We start from the raw sequence: 13,957 nt of genomic DNA on the forward strand, positions 1-13,957 counted from the left end.
GTTGTACCTGACTACAGTAGTCCCCCACTAGTGTTTAACATAGACTACCATATATCATACTGCATGTTGATTATCGCGTGCGTTTGTTTTGTTTGTTTGGCGGTCGATTCGTTTCGCGTCCGGCGGATCTGCAGGTTCAAATAATGGCTGATCAGCGGTTCTGTTTACGGTGGAACAACCACCAGCCAAACTTGGTGAACGTCATGACGGGCCTGTTGAACAGTGAGATGTTCGTGGACGCCACTATCGCTGCCGAGGGCCGGAAAATACAAGTGCACAAAGTCGTGTTGTCTGCGTGCAGCAGCTATTTTCAAGTAAGACCCAAAACCTTCAAATTCAGTTCCTAACCATTGGTAGTGGGCGACTTTTATTAAGTTATTTCCATCTTCTCACTAATGATTACATCTAAACCAGTGACCGGATGTTGTCGTTGCTGGTGCTCTGTTGTCGATCACCAGTGTTTAAATTCAATAAAAAAATTTGTGTTATTAATGACTGACGTTTCTGTCGTGTTGGGTGGCCCGCGTATGTCGTCTTCTATGCTAAATGAACGCGTTTATTAATAATATATACATTATTGGTACTTCTTCAGGTCAAACAAACCAATACTATATTATACGAGTGTTTGGTATTAACTACTGTGCAGTTCAATCACTATAATAGTTGAATTAAATCGTTGGTAAATAACATAATTTATTATTATTCTAAATAGATAGTAACAAAAATATATAAGAATCTCTATTAATGATTAATTAATTAATTAATTAATGACGCACTGCAGTGAGATAAACGGTCGAGCATATTTTTAAGCTTTCATACTGCAATTAATCTTTGATACAATAATATCACTATTATAACCATGCATTAGTAACTGCTACATTAGCAGATATGCTTATAAAAGTGTCTTGATATTATATCTAGTTAAAATATGATTTAATAATTATAGGTATTATGTATTATTTTTATTATTGATCATGTTCAGATTGATAATTAAAGATATGCGTTAATATATTATTATCTAGTACCTACAAACAAAACAAATAAAACATATCTTTAAAAGATAAATTTTTAAAGTAAAATAACATAACTGATAAGAAATTCTATTGAATTTATATTCAATATACTATATTATAATATATTTTTTTTCAATGATAACTAGTTTTTATTACTATTAGATAGTTTATTAAGATTATCTAAATATTTATTTATCTATATTATTAGATGTTACATATTTATTATTAATTATGGAATCTCTTGAAGATAGCCAATTGACATTTTTTATCTCTGCCCAATATGTCATACTAAAATACCTTGTATTGTAACTGCTTGTCATTTTTCTAATTTTGTAGTCAAATTACTCTTAGGTGAACCTTAGGGAAGTATATAGAGTTTTTGATAAAAATATTAAAGAAACTATTTGTATTAACTTAGTGTAAGTAGGGAATCCATATTAAAATTAATAAAAATTACATATTTTATATCTGATTAAATTGGTATTAATTTATTTTTTTACAGTTATAAATACTCACATATATTAATATATATTATTCTTATTAAAAAAATTTTTTTTCTAATATTTCAAATTTATTTTTATTTGACTATCAATGTCAGTTCTTTTATTTTGTACCTATATCAAACTTGTAAAAATAAATATAATTATTTTTTTTTATATAGAAATCCCTAAGTTAAAAATTTAGGTTCTTAGTGACTTATAAGATGGCTGAATGCTTAAAAAATCTGTGATTAAAACATTTAAAATAATAGAAATGTATCTAATGTAATTGTTAGTTCCGAGCTTTTTAATTTGTTCCTCTTAAATTATGAGTAGCTAAATAAATGCAATCGTAATACCAATGATTCAATGAATTGGATGAATTTATCATGGTCTGAAATCATTAAATATGAAAATGTATTATCATTTTTGTTTTGAATTTAATAAAAAAATAATTATTTAAATAGGTAAATTTTTATTGTAATAAAATCTGTTTCTTAGTTTAATGAAATAAAAATTGATGAATTTATCCTAAATATTACCTACATAGAATTTTGTCTTTCATTTTAAACATAAACTTAGCAGTTTTATCTGAACTTGTTATAAAAATAATTTCATTGTATCTTTAAATTAAATGTGTATTTATTATTATAGATGCTTTTCAATGAAACACCTTGTCAACATCCAATAATAATCATCAAAGATATGTCATATAATCATTTGAAAACATTAATAGAGTTTATGTACTATGGCGAAGTTAACATTTCTCAAGATCAACTCCCAATTATTTTAAAAGTAAATTTTATTTTATTCTATTCTATTGCATTAATTGAAATATTAATCATTAAAATGTTTTAAGGCAGCGGAAAGCTTACAAATAAAAGGGTTGACTGAGAAAACTATGTTTCCCTTTGCTACAACTCGGCATGCAGAAACTGAATATAGTTTATTGTCACCTTCGGCAAAACGAAAAAAAATGCATCTCATGAAAACATCCAGTGATAAATCTGAACACAATAGTTCTATTGAAGATATTTCAGTAACCGAACAAGATAATATGTCAACTGTACGAATTTATTAATATATAAATTAATGCATTTTATAAACATATATTCATATATATATATATATATTATTTTTTTATAGAGATCTCAACCTACATCACAAGGACAAGAAACATCCAAACCTATTAGTGTAAGCAAACAATCATCTACAGATAACCATACAACAATTGTTCACCACAAACCTGAAGGTATAGTTAATCATAATTTATAACAATACTTTTGTAGTTTGTACTTATTTACTGTTTATTGATTAGTTTAAGTTTAATACGCAATTTATTTTTGTAAGTTTTGATTCTGTTTTGTATTTAGTTCAACATTTTAATGAAAGCATTATTTATATCTTTAAAATTAATGTACATAAAAAAGCATGTTCTTTTTCATTTATTATACAGTTTTGTAGGATAATGATTATTTTTGCTAAGCGAATCCAAAATATGAGTAACTATTTAGATGAGTGAATAGTTTCAAAAACGTTCAACCTGTAAATGCTCACTATAAAGAGTTGCTTAATTGCATAATTTAATATGTCTTTAAATGTATTTCTTCTTGAAAATTTAATTTTTGTGTCTTCTTTTCTTTCCATTTTAAATATCTTATTTACCAGAAATTTTTATTACAAATTACAACATTTGCTAACAGGTTGGTCGTTTTTGGAGCAGCTCTCTGATTGCCCGCCTCACAGTGTCTACGCCATACCCAAAGCCAAAGCAGTATCCAAACCAGAAAATAAAGTACGCAAAAAACGAGAACCTGGTATACGGGAGAGTGATCGTTTTAAAGAAGCTCTTGAAGCTGTACGTGTGGGCCGTATGGGATTTTGTCGTGCTGCACAAGAGTATGGGATAAATAACCGTACGTTGTGGCTCGAGTACAAAAAAAAAGGTTATCCCGTTCATCGAAAAGGTCAGTCTTCCTCATCTATTCCAGTACCCTCGCCAGCATCATCAATCAATGGTCAATCATCCGAGCAAGTGTATCAAGCACCACTATATGAACCTTCAACATCTCAAACTTCGGCAGTTGATCATCCTGCTTATGTTTCACAAATGTATTCTCAGCCTCTGACAGTGATTAACCCATGCTATTATTCTTCACCTGCACCTTCAATATTTTCAACAGACAACCATACTTAAATTATGGATTTATTTATTAACAAATCATATTTTTATTTTGTTTCCTTTTATTTTAGTTAATAATTTCACTTATGCTGGTTTGCACAAATAGTTTATAATATTAATAATTTAACGATTCATTAATATTTAATGACACATCCATCACAGTTCATTTTTTTTTACGTTTAAGGGATTATTAAGTATTTAATGACTCGTTAAACCTCTTTGAAACAGATGATTGTGCAATCTGGTGTTAATCTTATATTATTTATTTGTATAGAAATTACGATTATAATATATTATTAGGTTTAATTTGATTTGTATAACAAAACTATTTTTAAATGTAATGTATATCGAAATATAACTATTGTATTTTGTATTTTTGTTGTGTTTATTTACCTTGCATTTAATAAACAATGATAATAATAATAAATTAAATAAAAATTAATTAAATTATAAGTGCTGACGGCAAATATTAAAAATGGATATTTTAATTTTCCAGTTAATAAACGAATTAGGACTCTAGTACGTCAACCCCATATAAAAATCAATGATAGTGACATGAGTACAGATACATCAATGGTTAAAAACGAAACAAGTGATGAGTCTGAACCTGTTATCCGGGTGCTCGAGAGGCAGTGTTCGGAGCCAAATCCATCATCGACCAACACATTAGCTGTTCCTAAACCAACCATAGTCAAACAAATTTCTCAGCCATCTGAACCCAGTTCAACAGCTAGAGCCTTCTACAATGACGAACTACCCACTAGTGTCTCCCAGGTAATCTATAAATTGTGTATTAATGTTATTTGTAACATGTATTAGCATAATTTTATGAATGCTATGACAGTTATTGGACAATATTAAACTGCATTATAGGTAAACACAAGTGATTCTTATAATGGATCAACTCGATCTGACCATTGTCCATTGTTGCGTTCTGGACCAGCACTTGGATGCAGTTTCTGTTGGAATACAATAGACACCCGTGGAAGGTTCTTGAGACGTAAAACTAAATATCACTGCCCCGAATGCAATATAAACCTTTGTCTGGTTCCTTGTTTTCAGGTGATCATTTAATTAAATATGATACAATCATCTATTAATTATTTAATTTTTGAATAAATTAAATATTTTATTGTTAAAGTATACTTTTTGATTGTCATTACTCATTATTTACTTTATAGTAAGTAATACGTATATTTGTCTTTTCTCTAACAATTTCTTTGTATTATCTCACCATTGTTAAATTTTTTAATACAACAAAATCTACTATTTGTAATTATAACATTTGTTTATTTTATCATTCAGGAATTTCACGAAAAACAAATTCAAACAAAATCCACTGATATTCCTACAACAGATCAGCCTCGAAATCAAAAGGTGACAGAAGACACAACAGTATAATTGTCTTCCGTGATATCAATTTGTTATAACTTAAAATATTTAACAAAGCGTTACCATTTGTTACTACTTAAGAAATTGTTCTGATTTTATTTTAGTCTAGAACAAAATTATACATAGTTATATATTATTATAAATATATATATTTTATTTTTTATGTGTTCAAGATTGTTATTTTTTCAAAGTTGAAAAATATACTGTCATTTGTGAAAATATGAAACACTAATTTTATTTATAACAAAACTCCCTTTTATACCTTATTAGACATTTTAAGCATAGTTTCATCAAAATAATATTAGCTAGTGCTCTGAATACTACCACTATATAGTTTAATTTAATATATTTAATGTATAATTGATGACATTGTTACACGTCATACTCAATATATATTTAGCAACATTGTTCAAAATGTTAGTTTATTTCTACCATAATCCATGAAAACGAGTTTAGAGATATTTTATTAATCTAGATGACAGAATTACACACATAATTAATTGAAAATTGAAGTGCTGAATCATAAAATGATTATCAATAAGTAGAAATTACAATTAAGTATTTGATAATAAAGTTATTGAGGTCTTTTATAAAAAGGTGAAAACCAAATTTTTACCCATTTAATTGAAAGTGATTTAATGTTTGACACAATAAATTATTGAAATCTATATTAATATTTATTATCTCAATATGTGAACATTTTATTAACTCTGTGAAAAAATAAATAAAATAAAAAGCAGGTGAAATGAGATGCAGCCAAATGGATATCTATGCTCTATCCAAAACATAATCCCTTTAAAATTTTTGGAAAAGTATAGTTGTGCCTGTGCAAACTAGTGCACCCTAATTATTCAACATTTTAAGATAAAATTTGATTTAAAATAAGATAATTCTTTATGTTCTGTTATTTGAGTATTACATCAATATTAAATCTTAAGAATGTAACTCTTCTAACTAATAATTTTATATAAATTATTAATTAATATGGGTAGAAGACACAATATCTACTCATTTGTGATATCTAAATTTTTTAGTATTGAATTTGCAATGCATAAAATGGTCTAGTATGTATAGAGTTCATAATTCAGCCGAAATTTGGTAATGTATTTAAGAATATTAAAAATCTAATTTTAAGACTGTACTAAGAAATTGCTATTTTTTTTTTTTAAGTAACAAAATACTTACAACAACAAAAAATGCATCACAAAATCAACAAGATATAATTGTTTAGAGTAATGTTTGAGGATTAAGGAAATGTATAATAAACAACATTTTTTAATAAAAAAATTAAAAACTTATTTTGTTTTAGTTCAAATATACAATGTATATTTAAATTAAATGAAATAATAGATGGAAATTAACGATTAGACTTGGCCACTCGCTCGAGTTCATCTTTTTTCTTGATAGCATAAGAATTCGAAGATCCCTGTAAAAACAAAAATAATTAACCAAATGTTCAAACAATCAAATTCAATAAAGTAATTTTTAAACTAACCTTAGCAGCATTGATCAATTCGTCAGCTAAACATTCAGCAATTGTCTTGATATTTCTAAACGCAGCTTCTCGGGATCCCGTGCACAACAACCAAATGGCTTGGTTAACACGTCTCAATGGGGAAACGTCAACAGCTTGACGCCTGACTGTACCAGCCCTACCAATACGTGTGGAGTCTTCTCTTGGTCCACTGTTAATGATGGCTTTAACAAGAACTTGTAACGGATTTTCACCAGATAACAGATAGATGATTTCAAAAGCGTGTTTAACAATGCGGACAGCCATCAGTTTCTTTCCATTGTTACGTCCGTGCATCATTAAAGAGTTAGTCAAACGTTCAACGATGGGGCATTGAGCCTTACGGAAACGTTTAGCAGCATAACGACCAGCAGAGTGAGGAACATATTTGGCATACTTTTCTTTGACGGCAATGTAATCCTATAAAATTTAAATGTTCCAATTTTTAATGTCTACTTAATAATAACTTTAATGTGAATCATATCCATACTAATAATAACAAATTACAATACATTAAATTGAAGTAGATAGGTAGTTAAATTAAATTTTATCATACTTGTAAAGACATATCAGAAACTTCAACATCATCACAACTCCATCTGCCGAATAACTTCACTTCTGGTAAATCAGCTGCAATTTGTACGGGGGCTGAATCTACATTTGTTACGCCAACATCTCCCCAGTCTTCGTCAGCCATAATGATTCTAAAATTAAAAACAATTTAGAAAGTTAAAAAAACTAAGTGACAAACTGTCAATGTAACAAAATTATTTTGTTAATGAAAGTATGAGTAAATTAGGATGAGAAAAATTAAATATACGTTTTTATAAATGAAACGATTGTCACAGATCACATATTTATCTCTGAGAAGATACTTAATATTTGATCAGCGTTACGACTAAAAGTCGATCAATAAAGCAACTTCTGGAGCAGAAATCATAATAGAATATAAGTTCAATCACTCAGCTGGACATGGATAATTAAGCGTAAACAAGATTATTAAATTAACTAATATCTTAAATCTAGGGGATGGATACTATTAGTAGACGTTGAGTGAAAAATAAAACAAGTTACCTCCTAACAGTTCAAAAATTGGTGGAACTGATTCGTAATTAATAAAGCACACGATTTTAACTAAAGCAACAATAGGGAAGTTACGAAAAATTGGTAAGTTCGGATTCAACAGATTTATAGTTTAAGTCGAGTTTTGAGGTTAGCCATGTGTAACTATAGTAGAACTTTTTTCGTAGTTACCGATTCGACAAAAAATTTAGCAGACTGGCGGAACCGACATCTATATTGTTTACTGAGACGTAATTATAAAAAAATTCTTACTTGGGTTTTCCTTGCTGATCAAATTGAAAATTTTCCGAATCCGGAACGTCGGAACGCGGACGAGCTAAACAATAATTCCAAACGAAAGAGAGCGGTCGGGAAGACGGCGACGAAACACGGCGACGAGGCGATATCTCGACGACGCCGTGTTGGCAACACTGTGAATAGATACATCATGTTCACAGTATCGCCAATAGATCAGCAATAACCAAAGATAATTTAGATAGTTGTGGTTCTTTACATGCAGAGCTGCTACATCGAGATAAAGAATAAATATAACAGATAACAGATTAATTATTCTTTATCTCGATTTTCGATATCACGTATTCTCGTGTGCCGTGCGCTCGTGCTCAATTCACTTCGTAATTTGTGAATTTGATTCATGAATTGATGTTTGTCATATCTTAGGAGTTAGGACATAGTTCGTGGGGTACTGTGCATATCAAAAATTTGGGTATTACACCCGGGTTTCTCAGAAAAATTAAATATAATCATTTAATAGTTTTCTTTCATTAGAGTATTAGACATGTCTCTAGCAGAACCCAGAAAACGGCGAAAGAACGCTATACAAAGTATTAATTTGTCGGCCCCAAATCACTGGACAAATGGTAATTGTTGTTAAACGCTTTCCTTTTTCAATTTTTACAAATCTTACCTGATATTACATTTTTCCGTTGCTTTTATTTTAAGATTTTATGAACCTCCGCGTTTTTATTACCTACATAATTCGATGTGTGTTTTTTTAATCAGATGATTCAAAGTTTGGACAGCGGATGCTTGAAAAATTTGGTTGGTCTAAAGGATCTGGCCTTGGAAAAAATAAGCAAGGAATATCAGAAAACATAAGAGTTGAACACAAAGTGCACCCTACAGGTAATTGTATGTACAGGCTCGTTACAAAATAAAAATAGAAAATACATAACCACATAACTTCCAGGTCAATGTCATTAATGAATGACTTTTCACTCAAATAATGCATGAATAAATTTTCTTCTATCATCACATACACTTAATTCACCAAAAATTTTAAATTGTGTTTACTTTTATGAAAAATAAAGAAATATTTTTTATGTACACTAATGACCTTTTTTTTTAGTGTACTAGTGTATATCATTTAAGTTTTTATTGTACTAATACTTTCCCTTTAAAAAGGTACAGATTGTATGTTTTCTAAACAATGATTAACCAAACTAAGTCTTAATTTAACATATTCTACTAAATAATAAATTATTTCATTACTTAATTTAAATTACCAGTCTACAATATAGTATAATACATAAAAAAGTAATTAATAGGTATTTTTGTTTTTCTAAAAGTATGGTAAACGTATACCTAATATTAATTAATTTATTATATTGTACTAGCAAATTTAAAAATTAAGTGTATTAGAAAATATTCTATTTTATTTTTCCAGTTATATGTATTTTTAAAATTTTACTGATGACTGTATTTTTATAGGACTAGGATTTATAGCAAATAATGCAGACGATTGGTTCAAAGCAGGTGAAGATTATTCACGCTTATTATCACAATTAACAGAAAAGTTTGACCAATACCAAGCACTATCAGAACCAAATAATGATACAACTTCTAAAAAATCACTTGTTGAAAATTCATTAAATTCAAGATCAAGAGTTCAGTAAGTATTGAAACAAAAAATTAAAAATGGTTTAATTACAATATTTCTTATAATAATGATCAGACTTATCTGATTGTTGCGCCATTGATACAGCATTTTTTTCTGAATATTTTTGTATTAATAGTGAGTTTTTGAAAAATCTGGACTTGTCTGGTTATTGTACTGGTATCTTAAATTGTCCTGCATATTTTGAACTTAATGTGCTCAAATATAAGTTATATTTTAGTAATTCTTAACTTAGCTTATTCAAATTCAGACATAATATTGCCAAGGTAACTCATCCACATTCACATAATGCACATTATAAAGAAAACATTAATATATCCGCCAAATATTTTAAAGAATGTTATATATTGGTTGCTATTCAAATATGTACATTACTTAAAATTAATATTCTGAATGCTTTATTTATTTCATTTTATAATGTATACTTATAAAACTTTACTACTATACTTAAAAACTTTGACTGTAATGAACTCAAACTTTTCTTTCCCATTATAAACATTTTTGCTTATAGGGGAGTTTGTATATATTTATTCTAATTAAATTAAGTTTTATATGCATATTGATATTTTTGCATGAAATATATTATTAATTTATTGATTATGTTTTTCAGTTACCACAAATTCACTAAGGGAAAAGATTTAACACAATATAAAAAAGAAGAATTGGCATGCATATTAGGAAAAGGTGTTAAAGATGATGATGAAAGTTTAAATGGTTTAAATATGAAAGAATATTTTGAATCCAAAAAAGAACGTAAAAAATTAAAAATAGATAAACATGATACATCATCAAGTAATGAAGATAATAACACTATGGAAGAAGCAATTTCTATTAAAGACAAAGCGGAAACTCAAACTGAAGAACAAGAAGTTAATACCATGCTACTAAAAAAAAATAAACGCAGAGCCAAACAGCTTAAAGATACTGAACTTATACCTCTGAATGCAGATGAAATTCAGTTTAAAAAAAAGAAAAAAAAAGAGAAAGAACTCATCTGTGAAAAAAATGATGACATTGAAGTGTCAAAAAAAAAAACCAAGAAAAATAAATTAACTACCAACGAGAATTTAGATGAAATATCTAAAGAAGATGACAACAAAACATTAGTAAAAAATGATGTTGATGAACAAAACTCGGAATTGGTTTTGACGCATAAATATCAAAATTTAGTTGATCTCTTAATAGAGAACAGTTCTGCAGGTACTAAATTTTGTAAGGATTCACCAAATCCTTTGTTCCAAAAAAAAATGAAAAAGTTTGCTGATAGTGTCGCTCATCAATGCTCAACCACAGTTAATTCTACTGAAATAAAATCTTCAAAAAAAGAAACGACTCTTAATCCAATAACTTTGAATCCGGATGCTGAAAATTTTATTAAAGACTTTGAAGAACAGAAATCCAAATCTCTTGAGATTATAGCTAAACGTCAACAATTGGCAAAATACGTAAATGAAAAATCTATGTTTATTGCTAATCACGGGGATGTGTTATTCTTTGGTAGTAATATAAATGATATCAAAGGCTATGGTGAATGGTAAATTAAATTTTATAATAAATATCAATATTCTTCAATATTTATTCTGTTAATTATTTCAGAAGTTATTACAAATAAAAGTATAATAATAATGCTATAATATTTCTATGTTATATCTTATAAGTTATAAGTAATAGTTAGAGACACTATCTATTAAAATGTGATTTGCCATAAAAAAAAATATGGAATATTTATTTCAAAAATTTAAAAATAATATAATTAACTCTTGATTAATGCAGAAAAAACTGCATACTTGTTATGTAAAAGACCTAGATGTTACTAGAGGCGGTTTAACTATGCTCTTTTTCTATTCGAGCTTAGTAGCAATTTTTATTTTATTTGTGTTGTCTCTGTCTTACATACATCATAGCAAATTAGTATTCAGCAAAACATTTTATGTTATTAGCTTTATTAATATTGGAGTCAATTTACCTATTATAAAACTTAAAAGTAAGAATATTATCTAGGATATCTAATATGATATTATTAATAAAAAATATATGATAATATGTTCTAGATAATATTCTTACCTTTAAGTTTGATATAATTAGTAAATTTACTCTAATATTAAAGCTAACAACATAAAATAGATTTTCTGAACATACATTTGCTATGATATAGGTATGTAAGATGAAGACATTATTTGGGAGTATGGCATCTTCTTAAAAAATTTAAATAACTCAAGATATAGTGTAATATTGGATATCAAAGTTTTAATTAGCATAATTACGAAAATTACATATAAGTATGATATTCTCATAATTGTAGACACACATTTTAAGAAAATGTTATCTATAAAAAAAATATAATTATATTTAATTTTCCAACTGTAGAGTAACTAACATAATATGTAATTCAATATCATAATCGAGCTATAGGTGTTAGACAAATAGAAAAATTAGACATTACATAGGTATTATTTTATTGTATTGTTATTGTAATAATTCCAATTGTAATATAAAGGCTTTGAATTTCCTTTTTGGTCTCTAAATTGTATTAATACTAACACGTATGTAGCTAAAACAGAACAGACCTATAAAAAAATATAAATATTTTCATTAAATACATGCTAATGTAACTTATGCTGAGTTATTGTTGACAATTACGTTTAATTTTTAATTTATTAATGTTCATTTAACTTACACATCTTATGAGACTCATGTTGAATATAATAAAATCTCCAATTGACGCGTACACATTTCTAGCATTTGCTCGTACATAAAAAATGTTTACCTAAATAGATAAAAATGTGTAGTTTTAAAACTGTTTTATACACGGGTAATTAGTAGGTATATAGGCACAGAATAAGGTATGTAATATCATATAATAAGAAGATAAAAGAAACTAACCGCTTTTCTAATTTCCATGTTATTGTTATATCTATTGCGAAGCTTTAGTTTTTCTAGACTTGCCAATATTCTTTTTGACTAAAAAAGAAATAACAACAATTATTTTACTTTTTTGATATTCAGTTTTAAATTGTTAAATTATAAATTATAATTTTTTGTTCAAATTTATAATTTTAGTTTGCTGAAACCTGAAAACACATTTAGGTGAATTTTTGGCGGATCATAGGTGTTTAAGTTTATTGAATAATTTTAATAGGTAGCAATTATATTTTAAGAAAAATATAATATTTTAATATGAACATATTAAAACATACTAAAAAATGATTCGCGCTAAATCTCAGACGTGTTAGTGTTAAAGTAATGAAGAATATATTTTGGACTAATTTAAATAAAGTTAGGTAGTTATATTTAACTGATTAAAAATATGTATGACTTGAGTTCAAACAGGACTGTCAATAGAAACATTACATTATTATGTTGCTAAAGGTAGGTTAAAATATTGTATTTTATCGTTAATTCTTACGTTAAACTAATTAAAAAATTATAAGTAAGATTAGGTTATTGTATTATTATATTAAAATGTTATATTATTTATGGATGGATAGAAATTTTAATGATACAGTATTGATGTAAATATATAATCAAAACTTGTTATTTTTTTACGTCATTAATATTATTTTTTATAAATTCTGAATTCAAGGACGCAAATAATCGGGATCAGTGTCGGATCCAGGATTTAATTTTTTTTAGGGGGGGGCATAGTCCAAAACGCAAATTTTAAATTTTTTCAGTAATTATACATTTGTAATACATACAAATAGACAATAATTTTAAATGTGTATTTAACTTATCCCAATGGCGGGGGGGACGAGGACCTTCGGGCCCTCCTTAAATTCGCCACTGATCGGGACACAATTAGTAAGTCACTAATCACAACTTTTATATCGGGGACGCAATTGTTCTTATGTAGCCAATATAATATGATAATATTACTTAACTATTAATTATATAATAATAGTAAATCGCCAATGAAAATACGATTTCTTTTCTAGTACCCTACTGGTAAAATTCTACGTTCATGATGTGCTCTATTTAATTGAACAAGTTTAATAAATTATTGTTTATTAGTAGGTAGGTAACTGATAAATTTGAATAGACGCTACAGTAATAATAACCAATTGGCTAATAAGTAATAGGTAATTATTATTATATAATTTAATTTATTGTTTATTCTAGACAAATTTTCATGCATAGGTATTGTAGGTGGTATTTAGGTTGTAAAACGTAATTCAACTAGACTTTAAATTATATCTACAACCAAGAAAAAAAGTTCACAGATCTGACTCTTTTGTCTTACGTTTAGATATATGTAAATATAAATGTTATTATTATTTTATTATAATTTGCGAATTTGAAAACATTGATAAGTACCTATTTGAAAACCTGGAAACTCATAGGTACAATAGGTATATTATAATTTCGAAATACATACGGCCTTATTGTACCTAGCTTGTA

The 13,957-nt window shown here is 27.4% G+C and overlaps 3 protein-coding genes across 6 annotated transcripts; 2 read left to right on the forward strand and 1 right to left on the reverse strand.

The window, feature by feature from the left end:
* Nucleotides 1–143: 143 nt before the first annotated feature.
* On the forward strand, nt 144–5,229 carry LOC132919771 (longitudinals lacking protein, isoforms H/M/V-like). 3 transcript variants are annotated; one of them, XM_060981622.1, is made up of 8 exons: nt 175–314; nt 593–679; nt 2,147–2,287; nt 2,352–2,558; nt 2,639–2,744; nt 4,171–4,448; nt 4,548–4,736; nt 4,980–5,229. In XM_060981622.1, exons 3-8 carry the CDS (start codon nt 2,147–2,149, stop codon nt 5,073–5,075), a joined length of 1,017 nt encoding a protein of 338 aa, XP_060837605.1. In that variant the 5' UTR covers nt 175–314; nt 593–679; the 3' UTR covers nt 5,076–5,229. The 3 variants fall into 3 exon arrangements, with proteins under 3 accessions (XP_060837586.1, XP_060837595.1, XP_060837605.1); XM_060981603.1 differs by lacking the exon at nt 593–679 and having other exon boundaries at nt 144–314; XM_060981612.1 differs by lacking the exons at nt 593–679; nt 4,171–4,448; nt 4,548–4,736; nt 4,980–5,229 and adding an exon at nt 3,196–4,047 and having other exon boundaries at nt 144–314.
* Nucleotides 5,230–6,263: 1,034 nt separating this feature from the next.
* On the reverse strand, nt 6,264–8,074 carry LOC132919785 (small ribosomal subunit protein uS7). 2 transcript variants are annotated; one of them, XM_060981634.1, is made up of 4 exons: nt 7,915–8,074; nt 7,136–7,283; nt 6,562–6,999; nt 6,264–6,492 (listed from the first exon to the last, which is right to left on the reverse strand). In XM_060981634.1, exons 2-4 carry the CDS (start codon nt 7,274–7,276, stop codon nt 6,424–6,426), a joined length of 648 nt encoding a protein of 215 aa, XP_060837617.1. In that variant the 5' UTR covers nt 7,277–7,283; nt 7,915–8,074; the 3' UTR covers nt 6,264–6,423. The 2 variants fall into 2 exon arrangements, with proteins under 2 accessions (XP_060837617.1, XP_060837626.1); XM_060981643.1 differs by lacking the exon at nt 7,915–8,074 and adding an exon at nt 7,654–7,765.
* Nucleotides 8,075–8,214: 140 nt separating this feature from the next.
* On the forward strand, nt 8,215–11,133 carry LOC132919765 (PIN2/TERF1-interacting telomerase inhibitor 1-like). Its single transcript, XM_060981590.1, has 4 exons — nt 8,215–8,522; nt 8,665–8,787; nt 9,373–9,553; nt 10,170–11,133. The coding sequence occupies exons 1-4, from the start codon at nt 8,441–8,443 to the stop codon at nt 11,095–11,097; spliced, it is 1,314 nt and encodes a 437-aa protein (XP_060837573.1). The 5' UTR covers nt 8,215–8,440; the 3' UTR covers nt 11,098–11,133.
* Nucleotides 11,134–13,957: the final 2,824 nt, after the last annotated feature.

The sequence above is a fragment of the Rhopalosiphum padi genome, chromosome 1 (assembly GCF_020882245.1).
Source record: "Rhopalosiphum padi isolate XX-2018 chromosome 1, ASM2088224v1, whole genome shotgun sequence".
In the NCBI taxonomy this organism is placed as follows: Eukaryota; Metazoa; Arthropoda; class Insecta; order Hemiptera; family Aphididae; genus Rhopalosiphum; species Rhopalosiphum padi.